Source organism: Gallinula chloropus (assembly GCF_964237585.1).
Source record: "Gallinula chloropus genome assembly, chromosome: 12".
In the NCBI taxonomy this organism is placed as follows: Eukaryota; Metazoa; Chordata; class Aves; order Gruiformes; family Rallidae; genus Gallinula; species Gallinula chloropus.
The window spans coordinates 19,443,855-19,459,342 of record NC_140097.1 but is presented as its reverse complement, the minus strand read 5'-3'; the positions used below and the strand labels follow the sequence as shown (position 1 = coordinate 19,459,342).

Genomic DNA, 15,488 nt, shown 5'->3' with positions numbered 1-15,488 from the left:
GTGCTTCTGCAATATGAGAGTGTTTCCCTGTTGGCTGGGTTGTTTGTTTTTAAGAATAATGACAAATTGTTCTTACTGGAAAACTCTGCCATGATAAGCTCAGTTTCAGAGAGCACCACTAGCAAGGCTGCATGTTTCGACACGGGGTGTTTCGTTGAAAGAATGAAAAGCTTATGGTCAGCATTACTATCTGTCTGCAGCTTTCCTATTTGGTCTTGTTTGGCAGAAAGGGAGTGATGCTGATCACTAGCTGCTGTCTTGTTGAAGGAATCTTCTTGAGGCACTTCTTTCTGATGATGTAATTTTGTGCAGGTTCAAAAACCTGTGTGTCCCGTTTCTTCCACTGTTTTTCGATGTGGAGTTGGCTGAGTCTGTTTTGTCCTATTGAACTTAGGGTAAAACTGCAAGTTGCTCCTCAGACATTTCAGATACTTGACTACAAAGCAAATTTTGTTCAGTTACGTTCTGTTTTGGTTCAGCTGTGGTTTGTTTGTTTGTGTCTGTGGAAGAGTGAGTTAACATCTATTAATACCTTGATTTCAAGGAAATATGGAGCAGGCTGCTGACTCCTGATTAAAGAGTCTTCAGGTAGGGGAAAAATACTAAAAAGCTAGTTGCTGTGATTTTAGATATGGCCAAGTTGCAGTGCCTTTGGTTCTTTCACAGTAAGAAGTTATCAGGAAAGGTAAAATGCAGCTTGCATTTGTTGGATTTTATTTTGACTAACAGGAAAGACAGAGTTTGGCTAAAAGGTGAATGTAAACATTTCTGTATTCTTGAGAAGATTATTTAAATTCCAAACATCTACTCATTTTTATTTCTGATGGATTTCATGTTCTGGATGTACCCAAAAGATTTGCTGGGTGATACAATATAGGGAGGAGTTTTGCATCTGGTTCTGTAGAATTTTCTATGGGGAAGCAAAGCTTCCGCACATGTGAGTTGGACTGAGATTCCAGTACCAACTTTAATGGGGGCTAAAGGCCATTAAAACCTCTGCTGGTTGGTTTTCTTTCTTTTTTTGATGGTTTGTTAGGGCATTTCGTTCACCAGGTTTCACCAGCATTGTGTGTGTGTGTGTGTTTGGGGGGTGGGGTGGTGCATATCTTAAAATATATGATGTTGACTAAACATCACACATGGCTTTGTTCAATTGCTTTTTGATTTTTTTAAAGTTATTGATTAAATTTGCTGAAGGAAGCAGCTATAAAAACCAGTTGAAAAGCCCAGTATGCAATCAGGGTGTGTCATGGGTGGAAAAGAAAGGAAGAGATGTGTCCCTTGCTGTGAACAAGAGCTAAGTGTTTAGGAACAAGGAGCAATCACCAGTTTTAACTGGGGTTTGGGACCCTTCGTGGAACCTGTATGAAACTGTGTGTTTCCCTGTGTTAACCTTGGCTAACTGGTATTTAAATATACATCTACAGGCACTGGGGGAAAAAAGAACACAGCTGTGTTTGTGTTTGGTTCTTTGGCTAAACTGGTACAACTGTGCTTGTGGATGTCATAACTAATTGGACTAACTGTACTGGAGTACAGCCTATGAAGCTTTTACTATAAACCAAGAATTAAAAGTTGGAAGCACTTCCAGTCCTGTGGAGTAGCTGCAAAGCTTTTTTTGAACCAAAAAAGTCAATAGCTTGAGTCAACATCTATATAGAATTTTAATTCCATATTGGGATTTCAATTCCATACTGCACTAGTGTAGTTACAGTTACTTGTTCCTTGGCTTACCAGGTTTCCACACTGTAAGGATGGTCTGAGTGGAGCGCAGGTCAGTAACGCCTCCTGTAACGTGACAGGGAAGGTGGTGCTGGGCAGTGGGCTGAATGGAGCAGAGAGACAACAGAGGGCAGCAATTAAAACTTTTCTAATCACATTAGTGCCTTGGTTTCTGCAGGTGCAGATGGGAAAATGCAGCCTGTGTGTGGAAGGAGATGGGGGAGAGAAACCCTGAGATTGGGTCTGGTACTCTGCTGTAGTACAACAGTGGTACTTGAACTGGAGCAGCAGCAGCACCATTCTCTTCTCCCCCAAGAATTGTCTTTTTCCAGCAGTGTCATCTTATTTTTGCTAATAATAGTGTTGGAGCAGACTTGTGTTTTGGTGACTTCCTTTGGGAATCCAAACTCCACTTCATGCCTTTTTGAGGGACTTCTGAGAATGCCAAAAGCCACGTGCAGTGAAAGGGTAGAATGAATCCCGGTGTTGCAGAGTTCAGGCGGGAGGCAGTCGGTGTGAAAACTGTTCTTGTTTGAGTTCTGTGCTAGTCCAAACTGAAACTAGTTTCTTTTTTGCAGTTGATCCAATCAAGTTATGTAAAAAGCTTTTTTTGGTGTGTGTGTCTATGTGGTTGGGAAATGCAGCGATGGTGGAATTGGAAGGCTCCATGTGGCATTTTTTGTTACACGTGTAACAAATTTGGGGCAATAGTGGGTCATCTGCTTGGTGGAAGTACCTTGGGCAACCCATGAGCTCTGAAGGAGTCTGGTAGCCTTTTCTATTCACTCCTTTGGTTCTTTCCTCCCCACCAGCCTTTCAGAGGTTGCTTTCTTTACCTCTCTGTATTTTTTCTGGGATACACAGTAACTGTGTTCTCACCACCTGGTTTTGCTCTAGAAGGAACAGAGACGCTGCAGTTTCCCAATGTTTAGAATCACAGACTGGCCTGTGTTGGAAGGGACCTTAGGGATCATCTAGTCCCAACCCCCTGCCATGGGCAGGAACACCTCCCACTGGACCAGGTTGCCCAAAGCCCCATCCAGCCTGGCCTTGAACCCTGCCAGGGAGGGTGCAAACTTGCTTAGGTTTCTTCTAGTTGGGGTGTTCAGGATGCTCGGAATTATTACCTTATTCTGCTCTCCATTTTATGACTTCATTTCATTCTTATCCCTCCTTTATGTTTTTGCCTTTTATTGCCTCCCTTCCCTCTTTTCCTGAAGTGTCTCGTTTCCCCAAGAGAGCAGCAGCTGACTCAGCAGCTGAGTGCCGGGAACTGTTGCTGATGGGTGGGAGGGTCAGGGCAGTTTAAGGGAAGGAAGCTCAGTAGGTGTTTTTGTGCTCTTGTTGGTATAACTCACCTGTTTGATGGATGGACTGAGGTACTTGATACACTGTTAAATATTAAGGACCAGATCTTTTCTTGCTTGTTTTTAACAGCTAGAGTGTCAGGGATATCTGCAGCGTTCCCTGGACTGTGGTAATGTGTGCTGAGGGGCAGGCAGTAGTTAGTTTATTCGTTCTGTTCTCTCTCTCTGCTGTTCATTTCCACCTTGTCCCAGTGGAACCATCCCTTGAGAGCACGTCAGGTACTGTGATTAGGTGCCCTAGCTGAAGGGCAGGCATTTCCTTCTTGCTGATGGCTAGTGCAGTCATAAAAGTCTCTTGGAATTGGTACCACCTGCACATTGCAAGCTTGGCTAGAGAGTGAAACATGAGGTAGTGCTTAACTAGGGCAGAAATTCTGATCATAACTGAGCAGGAACAAGTGTAATGAGTACCTGAAGTCTGACTCAAGCCTTGAGTTCTGTGCTAAGGAAATCAGGGTCATAGTGGTGTTTGCTTCCAGATAATGGCTTAAGGTACTGAACAGTGTCAGGCCAGGTGCTACTGGTATTATTCATGTAAAGAAATCAAAGATTGTTCTTAAGGGACTCCTCCTATGCTAAATAAAATAGTATTGTTCTGATTTTTGAATGCTCCCTTGCACTGTGTGAGCAATTGCTAAACTTCCTCTCTACTGGCAGGAAATGTAGCTTTCCTCACTTTGTTTTGTGTGTTCTTATCCACCTTATACTGAACCAAACTGGGTTGGAAAACAACACTTGTACAGAATATTACTATGTGTTCATTCAATAGCTGCAGAATTTTCCAGTGCTTAGTTTGTTTTCATCTCCCATATCCCCCTGCGTTGACCAGCACACCTGGATAAGGAGAGGTTTAAAAATGTCTTGTGTTGAGTATCATAAAGGTAAGCTTTGATGTCAGTGCCTTGGCAGCATGGTGGGCATGTTCTTACTGAGTTGTATTAGAATTCTCCTCTGTGCAGCTGCCTTTGCTGAGATGTGAAGATGACGCCTCTTTGTCCATTTGCCTCCTCCCCAGAAAATGGAGAAACCCACTGATTTCTGTTTAAATCCCTCAAACTGGAGTTGGAATTGAAGGGGTTTTGGAGTGTAAATTTGGAATAAAAAACATCAGAGTAGCTTTTTAGTTGGCATACACCACATGCAGCTCCAGTGTGCTACTGGAGCAGTGGCTAAATGTCAGCAAAATAGTTCCTTCGTTCCTATTTGGCACCACTGAAACTGTCATCCATTACTATGTGTGTAGCACTGTTCAGGTAGGGTTTGCATGGCAGTTCGGTGTTGTTGAACTTCCCTTTGAAATGTAGATGGAATGTACTTCTTGTAGGTGTTATAGTTGTACACAGTTGTAAATCCACTACAATTAGGTTGTGTTGAGTAACTACAGGGGTGGTAGCAAGATCTGACTTAGAGCTGTGCTCAGGAAGTTCTTGATAGCTCTTTAGGTTCAGTAAAAGGCAATGAATTAAACAACCAGCTTTTATGGTATTTTTCAGACACCATTCCCTCTGGAAGCAGTGCACTTCATATCCCCATCTCCTTAGGCACTAGTTTGTGGTGGTGTCTGTATTTGGTTTCAACAAGTAACGTAGCAATAATTGGAGGGAAAGATTTGTTACTGATGCTCTAGAGTGTTTCCCCCCATGTAGTTTATGATCAGAATCTTGTGACTTTTCTGTGCACGAGTTTAAAACAGACATGGGTTTCCTTGTTCTGCCTGTGTATCGTGTGCTGTTGACAGCAGAGTACAGGAGGTAGGTAACTGTGTAGAGCTGTGTACAGTGCTTACAAGAACACTGGTGACTTTTTTGGCTGCCACAGTTTGAGGCTGGAGTGAGGAGAGAGAGAAGGGTGGGAAAAGGGGTGGATTTCCCTTTGGAAAGCAACGTTCTAAGTCCCCAAGTGCCTTGGTTACCAGCAGATCTGGCATACGCAGGCACGCCTGGCAGTCAGGTAGGAATTACCTCCTTGCCCATGGCACTTGCACAACTAGATGTCAGAGTAACACTTTGCCTCTGGACCTAAACACTTGGGGCATGCCATTCATAATAATACCAGATAATAACAATTGATGGGAACCTGCTTATTTGGAGAAGCAGAAGCTGATGTTTCCCAGGCTTCATGTTTGGACAGGCTAATTCTTTATGTTTTCATACAGAAGCTTATTTCAAAGCCATGTGAGCTGGGGTGGTGACAACCCAAGGAACATACACATCTTTCTCTACTTGAAACAATTTTACTAGTTTTTGAACATGTTTTTGTACAGATTTTCCTACCTCTTTCACTGGCACCAGTTCTTACACAGCTCTTGTTAATAATGTAGCAAGAGATGAAAACTTGAAAAGACCGGAATGATAGAGATGAGACTTTGCTCTGAAGGGGAGTGTCAAGACTGTAGACTTGCCCCAATTCTGTTTGACTTGTCAAAGCTCCCTAGTTCCTGCATAGCAGCTTTATCTTATGGCAGTGACACTTAGAAAACATTTTTGAAAAATCTAAGGCTAATATCAAACACCAGGCTGTAAGGAAAGAAATGTAAGCTTTTATCCTGGTTTCATAATGCTGCTGCCTAATCCAAAGAACTGGAATGATTCCAGTCATATTTTTGCTCTAACTACAAAGGATTACTTTGGATTTCACTACGAAAGATTAAAATAAGAGCTGTAGGAACTGCTTTGGAAAAGAAAAATTCTTGCAGATAACCTTTTTGGGGCCTAAGACCAGCAACTGTTTTTTTCCCAGTCCACGTTAGGATGAAAGGTGTCCGTAGGCACCCGTGTGTTTCTGCCATGGTGCTGACTGAGTACCTTTCACAGCCTCTCCCACAGCATCTTGTCTCCTCAGTGGCAACCAAGAGCTGTCAGTTATGATTCAGCCCAAGCAGTTGTTCCGTGGCAGGGTGCTGAAGAAGTGTTTGCCTTTCTTGGTGGGACCTTAAGCCTAAGGCTGGATCTCAGAGCGCTGTGACTTGAGATGGTGCTTCTCCAGAACGTTGGCTCCTGGTCACAGCAGCTTGGCAGCTGAGTGGCTGTGGATGTTTTTAGAGACACGAGTGTCGGTACCTCTGTTGTTACCGTTTGTTTTGAGTGTTCTGTAACAATTGGAAAGGTTTTTTTCTTGTATCTCTAGTGCAGTCCTGGACCCCAGTTTCTTATCTGTTCTCAGAGTGCTGTGCTCTCATGGGAAAGTTGTACTTAACTCTTTATTTGGAGAGGAGGAGCGCTCATGTTTGATATTCTGATGGGGTGTTTTAGTCTTTTGTCACTGTCTGGATACCAAATGTACTTGCAGAGAAAGGGCTGCTGGATTTAAAAAAAATCAACTGTACCTAGAATTCTTCCTTTGAATTCACTGCTTTTCTAGCTTGCCTTGCTCCTTCAAAGGATGTGAAGCTGCTTAATGTTTCATGTGATACTTTGCCTACTTCCATGCGTTGCTTCTTCCTTTCTGATTTTGCAGCCTGTTTTTTAATACATTTTTGGCTGTATTGGACTGTTATCCAATTAACCAAATGCTTTGATGCCAAGGGTAGAGTGATGGGAGTGGTGTTAAGCAGTGAAGGGGCTTAGAGAGCTGCATGTAAAGAGTGAAATTTAGGGAGCACTGGGATTGATCCAGTCGATCTGATTCTCTGAGTATGAAGGAGTAGCGACAACTTGTTAAAAACCTGTTTTAGCCTGGCTTTGGGCCATTCATTTGCATGCAGATAGGCATGTTACACCTTTGATGTGCAGTGTGTAGTATGAAAAATCGAGGGCATTTAAAGTAACTGACAAAACCACTCGTGGTGACACCACCCACAGTATTTCCAAGTGAAGAACCAGGGGAGCGAATCAGTAATGCAGCAGCATGAAAAACGGGGTCCAGTGTGTTCAGTGTTAGTGATTCTGAAGCAAGGGACAACTCAGACACCTGATGGGTTAACCTTTGTACTGTGGCTGTATGTTTGTGTACCCATGTGTTGAATTGCTCAAAGGGATGGATCTAGCTGAAAACTCCCCCCTGTCACGTGTTGTGTTGTTTTTGTTTGGGTTTTTTTTACTCCAACCACCTAATAGCCCTACAAAGGTGCAGTGCAACTGTGACTGAAATGTTTTGTTTGAGCTTTACACTTTTGACATCTTTAGACAAGCAGGGTACTCTTGCCACATAGAGTTTTGGTCCATTTACCCTAGCATGGCTCTTCAGGAATGGTTTTGGTAATGAACAGATTAGTGAGTCCTGTGAAAGCCTTTGGATCTTCCAGAGCAGTGGTTGGAAGCTTGTAGGCTGGGAGCTGATAGATAAACACGATCAGGTCACTCCATCACTGAACCACTTGGTTATGTGTAACCAAGCAGGGACCCAAATGGTTGAGACACTGTAAAAATAACACGCTGCATACCCAGAGCATTACGGGCTCGTCAGCCCTGAGCTCTGCAATTCATGTGTAGGTCATAATGGGGGAAAAAGAGTAAGTGTCACCCAGCAATCTTGTCAAACCCAAGTGACTATAGTTTGGGTTCAATTTATCTAGTTGTTGTTGTGACACTTGTGCTGTTTAGGTCTTGCTGGACAAATTGAATCAAAATTTGGCAAAGTATATCCAGGTGTGGGTGAACTGGGAGATTTATGCTGGTTTGAGACTTTTTTCCAACGCTGAAGGGGCTGTTTCTGAATTTCACTGGCACAGTCTGAATCCAGATCTAGTCTGGTTAATGTTTTGGGTTACATGTTGTCATTTGTTTCGCTTTTCTCATCCTTGCTGTATGTGTTAGTAATTAAAGATAACTGCATCTCTGCCCCTCTTAGCACTGGCCAGAGGCAGCTGTCAGACCCACAGTAGGGAATATGCCTGGTGCTGGTGTGCTATGGAGGGTTTTAACTGCCAAGTCATTTGGTAGGGAAAAAGCTTGGATTTCATAACCTGAAGTTGTGACTATGACATTTGTCGGCATCGTCTGTGGTGAGTCTGAGTGTTGGTGCTTTTTCAGTAGTGCTTTAAATGGAATGTCATCCTTTTTGGTGGTGTCAGAAAGGTCTGAGTGGAGACACTGAGGTACCTCCAGAGAACAGCTGTTGGTCTCTACCTACTCTGGTGCCGAACTGTTCTTGTTCACATCTTACCTGAATAGGCTGAAGCACACCAGTGGAAGTAAATATCTGGAGGATCAGATATGTAGACTGACTAATCCGAGGCAGGGCTCTGCCTTGCCTTACCTAGTAAGGCTGCAGGTTCCTTAATGTGATGTCAGCATTTACTTATATTATAAAGGTCTGTTTGCCAAGTGTAATGGTTAATCTCAGCAAGATGTTATTCAAATAAAGATGCTTCCTGTGACTTCTGTGATGGAAGGCTCTTAATCGGCTTAATTCACTGAGCACATCTACAGAATACTTTTACCTGGACTCTTAAAGGCTGAGGATGATTTTAGAATTTTTGTTGTTTGAAAATGTGGCAGCTTTTTAATTGTTACAAAATTTGCTAGGAATTGTAAAAAATGACAAAGTAATGGCGTTTTTTTTATTTTACTGTATTTTTATGGTAAAATATTTGGAAACCTGCTGCAGTGGCCCCATGTCGTTATACGGTTACTCTTTGGAAGCTCAGAAGTGGCAGGTTTTAGTGTTTATAAATAGAGCTGTGTAACTGCTGCTGGTGACTGTGCCTCCTCAATATTTGGTAATGTTGTGCTGATGCTGTAAGCTGATGTTATCTAAGTCGGTCTTCCCTTTTTTTTTTTTCTTTTTCTTTTTTTTCTTCTGCTCCAAAGCACTTTGGCACAAACCTGAGAGGGTGTTTTTCTGCTGGTTGGTTTCATACTGTGTTGTACCAGATTTCCAGACTGGTGCTGTAGCTAGGGGAGTGTTTCCCCTGTTGCACTTGGTGACTGGAAGCACAGAGTGGCTGCCTTGTTAAAGTGGTGGCAAATCTGGGAACAGAGTGAAATAACCCTCAGAAATGTCTGTTTTGCCTCCCCCTTTCCCCCTGCTCCCAGTTTCTCAGGTGAGGTAGACTGGGGAATCAGACAATTGTGCTGTTCAGAAGTTATGCTGTACTTGAATGCCAACGAAACCTTATTCTTTCTTATCTTTCCTCAGCGCTGTGTGGTGCTGCGGTTCTTGAAGTCCCCCCCAAACCAGAACAAGGTAAGATTCAACCCGTGCTGCTGATAAAGCCCCAGGTAAGCCAGTAACCCATCTGAAGAGAAACAGGAAACCCATGACAGAGCCGTGACTGATAGGAGTGAGAATAAGGGGATGTTTTGAAATGTGCCTGGCTTTCAGGAGTTTTGGCAACAGGAGGAAATTCAAGGTCATCTTACGTAACTGCAGTTCTGTGACTGCTGGTATCAGGACCTTTGTGCAGGACAGATTATAAGGCTGTGCTGTGTAGAAGGCACAGCTCTCGGTAAGGACAGCTGCCGCAGCGGAGGGGTGTGTGTTAGTGCTGTGAATCCACATAGGGGAGTGGATGATGCTGAGGAAGAAAGCAGAGTTTTACTGGCTGTTGCTGGGTGGGCAGAAGAGGAACAGCACAGCACAGTCATGATAAAGGTCTGCTGCTGACTACCTATTCAGTAGCTAAAAATTCACAGACTTTAGAAAAAAATACTGACTATTCACAGAATATAGTGACTATTCACAGAACAGCCCTTGTCAGTGGGTGATGCTAGTGTGCCAAAACAACTGTTGGAAAAAGGGACAGAGCCTGCTGGCTCCTTGGATTGTGGCAGAAAGGTTGTCTGCTCCAGAAGGAACAGGAGGGATTTACCTCAGATCTGCTTTAACAGGGATGAAAATCTGATCAAGAATCAATGGGAGGGTAAAAGTGAAGTGTCCACACAGTGCTCCAAGGAAAAAAACCCCAAGGGGCAGGAGGTTCAAATTCTGCCTCTTCCTCATAAGGGTTTGTGACATGAGAGAGGGAGGAATGGCTTGAGTTACAGCAGCTTCTGAACTGCAGCTTTGTAAGGTTCAGTTGCAGACTGCTCTGATGACAGCAGTATAAAAAGTGTTATGGCTGTGCTGAGAGCTGGGAGTGCTTAGTTTTAGGGGAAAAGCAGCAAGGGTAAATGTGGGAAGGGGGTTTGGCTTTAAATCGGGAAGATGAATGCAAAATGCATCCAGTTTAACAAGGGGCAAAAGAGACGTTTCTAAAGTAGATCAGAGGAAGGTGAAACCCATGAACACAGAGCGTGCACGAGTTACGTGATGGCCTTTCTGCCACTTTTCCTAGAAAAAAGGTCTGGTAAAACTAAAGTGTGATTCAGGGAGGTTTTTAATCTGCTTATAGTGGCAGGATTACAAAAATGTACCCTGTGCTTCTGTAGTAGTCCAAGATAATAATGTTCACAGATTTGTGAGATCTGGGAAGAACCTAGAGGATTGGACAAGAGGAAAACAGTGCCTATCTCAATTTTTAATGTTGCAGGGGAGCATTAGACCACAAGCTAAGTAAAAATTCTGTCAGTTTTCATTCATTTAAGAAAACAAAACACTGAGTACCAAGGTTCTTCCCCCCTCCCCCCCCTTTTTTTTTTCCCCTTCCCAAGTCCAAAGAGACTGTTGTGCAGTAATTGTTCTTAAAAGCATTGACAGAGTATGATGAAGTCACGCAGGAAGCCAGGAAGTGACTTCTCACAGTTAACCCATCACAGCGTTGAAGTTGGTAGTGCTTCTGTGCACAGCTTTGGCATACACAGAGGTTTGGGGGCTACTTTATTGCGATAGCGAAACACAAGAAAAGGAGATCTCCTGAGCATGGTGTTTGAATGCTGGTCAGCTGCTTGGATTAATTTTCCTCCCCGCCTCTGTAATCAGATGAATGCAATTGCTCCAAGTGCTACCAAGCAGAGAGATGGTGGTTGCTGTTCCTGTGGGCTGCAGCCAATGAAGCACTGAGTTTGCTTTTCAGAAACTGTTGGCAAAACTCCCCTTCGGAGTGGCCCCAGCCAGACACGCTTCCCTCTGCCTGGGGAGCAGCAAAGGGCGACTTGCAAAGGTGCACATGGGTGGCGTGTGCCTCAGGAGAGTTTCAGAGGGTGCCTCCCTGAGCTCCCCACTGTAGGCGCAGCCTGTGGGCACGCAGACTCCCTGTTACCTGTAGAAGTGTTACACTTCCAGCTTGTGGTCAGCTCCAGCATCCTGTGTTTGCTGAGATATACACAATTCCTTTTGCCTTTGCCCTCTTCATAGATTATGTAGTTTGAATATATTTCATTCTTCCAGTGATTGATTTCTTTAAAGGATTAATTTATCTTGGAGCAGAACTGAAAGCTAAATGTTTTCTCTTCGGATCTGTAAACAAGTCCTGGAGAATCAGAGTTTTAAGACAAATGTGGATGTAGCAACATGACAGCTGTAGAGGACAAAATGGTTTTTAGGTGTAACCTGTGCTCCTGAGGAGCACAAGATGAGTTGGGATGTGGAGTGTTATGTATCTGTGTGTGACACTGTAGCTCCTCCAACTCCCCAGCAGCTCCGAAAGAAGCAGTTAAAGCAAAATATTTTCTAATAAAACACATCTGGAATTTGAGATGTGGACAGATGAGTCTCAGTCTCTTCTCAGGGTAACATTGTCTGGACACTGCTTTGTACTTACACTGCTGGGTTATGAATTTGGGACTAGATAATGCTGTAGTCAAATAAGGGGTGGGATTGCAAGTTGGGTTGTTACAGTTACAATGTTTTAATGAAAATAATGTAACGCAGGGGTTTGTGTTTCTTGAGTAGAAAGTCAAGTGCCAGGGCTTTGTAGACTGATTTGCAATTGTGTACTGCTAATTTCAGTATATCAGTCTTCTGCAGGAATGAATTGTTTGCCTTTTTGTTGTACAAAACCTGTTGTGAGTTTCAGTGTTTTGCTGAATGAGGTGACAGTAGCGATGGGTCCTTCAAAAGCTTTTCATCTGAGTGGTTTTCTTACAGCTGAAAAGTGATGCTCTAGAGCCTGTTAGTTGTTTGTGTTTCCTTTAGAGTATATAGAATACAATTGCTTTTAAAGGAGGTGAGCAGTCCCAAGCTTGATTTGTACTTTTAAAGTTGTATTGATCTTTCTAAGTGGTGGCTCTTTTCCAGTGAATGTCCCGATCTTCTGAAACGCTGGTTCACAGACACATGTTTGAACCAAAACACCAGCCTGTGGGTACTGTGTATGTCAGAGCAGTCTGTAGGTGGGAATTAGCTGAGGGTTCTGTTGCTGTGTGAGATGATGTAACATGCCTTCTCAGTGTTCAGTTTTGTGTGAAAAGGGTCAAGAAAAGGGCAGAAATCTGTTCTGTACATTGAAGGTGTTGCTGTAGCGGGTGCTCAGAACTGTCACGTCCCAGTTCCTCAGGTGAGGAGGACACTTGCTGTAACTATCGATGCTTTAAATTGCTGGGGGAGGTTTCCCCTCTGCACAGCAACTTCTTCCCCAGCCTGGCACAAAGGGAAGGTTGGGGAAGATGGGTACTGTGTGTCTGCAGTTGTTGGGGGGGGGGGGGGGGGGGGGGGGGGGAACAGGGATTTCCCCAGTGGTGGGTGTCCCTGCATGCTGCTGGAGTTCCCTCTGAGGAACCTTGGAGTTGGCACCAGCCACAGGGGCACTGGCCTTCCTGGGAAGGGCAGGTTGAGCAAGGCTGCTGTAAAACAGCCTTTCACATACCTGTGTGGGTGGCCTGCTCACACATCCCACTGCCTATTAATTATTAAATACCCTTCTTTAGAACAAATCACTGCAGCTGAGAAAGTTACTTGGGCATCGTAGTGTGTGTTTTGCTCTAAGACTCAAGCAGTGGAAGATTGCCTGTTGTGAAGAGACACCAAGTTTACTTTGGCTCTTAGGAGGATTCAGGGAGAGCCATTCTGAGAAACAACAACTCCTAGGATAAGCCAAGCATTTTAAAGAATAAGTGCTGTCCCAGCCTTTATAGAGTGATGGAAATGCTGTGTAAGTGCTTTGGGAAAACTGTACTCTTGCTGCTTGGGCCAAAGGATGGGTTTTGGTCGGTGCTTTGCACGCTGAAGTAGCAGTAAGTAGTGCTGTGTGTTAGAGAGATGAGTGTGTAGTGTTGTGTGTTAGTGGGGTGACTTCTCTCTGTAGAGCATTATTGTATATTGCACGCTGCTGTTTCAGTCTGGAATAGAAATCCTGCTGGAGGATTTGGTATGTCATCTGAGCAGCCGTGTTGTACAGTAACCAACTCCTCCTTTAGTCCTACACAGCTTGTGTGGTTTTGTTAGGTAACAAAACCTCCTGGTGGAAAAAAATATTACTTATTGTGATGCTACTGTAAAACAAAGCTAAGAAGATTGGTTAGTGCCAGTCTCATTTTACAAATCCTAACACACTGAATTTGTGTTGGATGTGGCCTTTCCTCCTTTCACCAGACTCTGTCATTATCCAGGTGTTCTCCTGTCATTTTTCTCTTACCCTGCTCTGCAGTGTGACTTTTTTTTTCCTCCTACTTGTGGTTTTTTTCTCTCTGATTTTACACCTTGGATGCGAGTGTTGCCCATTCTCTTCCTCCACTGTTACTTAATCCCAGGAGTAAATCTATATGGTTCAGTGCTTTACAGCATACAGTGGTACAAAGAGTAGTGTTTTTCTAGAAAAGCTTTGTGTTAGAAAAGGACAGGGGAGCTTGGAAATGGTCTGTAGGAATGATAAAATACTGTGCAGGGATCCAGAACACGCTGGCGTGCTGGGAACGGGATCGCTTTGCTGTACAGCTTCTCCTCAGTGAGCAGCAGTCTGGGAGAGTCAGACAGCACTAACGCTGCCATCCTGCTTCCTGATTCCATTTAGCTTCCTCTCCATCTAGCTTGGTGTCTTTGTCTTCTCAAAGAACTTTGGTGTGGTGTTCTAGGCACATAGGATAAAATCAGTAGCAGATGACATTGTGACTGATGTGGGTAAGTCTTTGCAGCCATTCTCTTCCAAATCTCCAGGTATTTTATAGCACTCAGAGCCTTTCCTGCGCTTCCTCGTTGGGAGGAAGGCATGCTGTGCATCTGGTTTGACTATCATGCTGCTTAGTTAGAGCTGTTTTAAGAATAATGGTGAAAGCCAGAGTAGATGTTGAGTAATCTCCCCCCCTTGTGCCTTTTTGATTTTCCTCTGTCCTTTTCCCCCTGAAACTCAAGAAGAATAATTATCTCCTCTGACTGTTTTCCTGGTTACCGGCCTCACAGAGCAGTAAGGAAACAAATGTAGCACAAGTTCCATGTGTCTGTTTAATTTCAAGGTGCACTGACCTACCAATTCTGCAGAGCAATTAAGCCACTTTGCTAAATCATTGACTAGTATGTATATGTATTCTCAAGTGTTGTTTATCATCATTTTGTAGTTAAATTACTGTGTTTCTGCCTTCCAGACTTCAGAGGAAATACTGCACCATCTGCAAAACATCGTAGACTTTGGAAAACATGTCATGAAGCAGTTCTTTGGGGAGAACTACGTTCACCACGGGGTAAATGTTTTATTCTTAAAATAAATGGCTTGTACACTGTAAACACTGGAGTGTTTTGAGGCACACTGAATGCCAGTAAAGGAGTTGATAGGGTTTGCAGATAATTCTCTAGCAAGATACGCACACACAAAGGAAGCATTTGGATCAGAACAGAGACCCTGCTCTGTGCTGGTGAGGTGATTAAATTGTTTTGCTCAGTGAAAGGTGAGAGGTGTGTGAGAATTTTGGGCTTAACTGCAAAACAAGGGGAGAACTGTGATTTGTGTGACTCGCCGATGTTCCTGTGCGGTTCCTGTGCAGTCAGATGTCACCTTTATCCTTGCCACTCGCCCTGTTCTTTGGGGCAGCCAGGCCTGAGCACTGAGTGGAAAAGTCACACCTTCTCCTGGAACTTGAGTGACACAGTTCTGCCTTGGAAGGGTGGGACATGAGATGGGACATGACATGGGACTTTTTAATTTGTGAAGAGGACAAAATGATGTAGGTTTCTTTGTGCACATAGAGCATTTTCAGTGCATTTATTCAGATTGGATCTTGGTTTTCACAGGGGAGTGAGGGGGGTGTGTGCTTTCAGGTACAGGCCTTCAGACAGGAGGTTAATCAGGGAGACGCTGCTGACTGTATTTTGGTCTGTGGCTGTTCACATCCACTGAAACTCAATATTCCATTTTAAGGTGCCCAAATGGGGTAGTAATTTTTTGTGTTGAAATGCATATCTTTTAAAATATTTATTTTCAAATTTTTTTTTAATAGGAAATTATTCAGCTCCCTTTGGATTTCGTAAGGCAGCTCTGCTTAAAAATTCAGCCAGAGAGGCCAGGTAAGTGCCAGGGGTGGTATTAAAGTGGGGGCCTTCCTCAAGCTGCAAAGCATTTTTGTTTTATTATAAGTAAAAGAGCATCATACCTCAGGATATGAGGAAACCTTTTTCAATATTTAGACAATGACAAGTTGAACGGTGTGTTCT

General features: G+C 43.6%; 1 protein-coding gene across 1 annotated transcript in view; it reads left to right on the top strand.

Annotated features, from left to right (window-relative positions):
- The window catches only part of IPPK (inositol-pentakisphosphate 2-kinase), a gene marked incomplete at its 5' end in the record, with an annotated part of 29,875 nt that overhangs the window by 4,772 nt on the left and 9,615 nt on the right, over positions 1 to 15,488 (top strand). Inside the window, 3 exons of the mRNA XM_084269661.1 lie at positions 9,168 to 9,215; positions 14,426 to 14,521; positions 15,275 to 15,341. Coding sequence (XP_084125787.1) covers positions 9,168 to 9,215; positions 14,426 to 14,521; positions 15,275 to 15,341 — 211 coding nt within the window. The remainder of the gene's footprint in view (positions 1 to 9,167; positions 9,216 to 14,425; positions 14,522 to 15,274; positions 15,342 to 15,488) is intronic.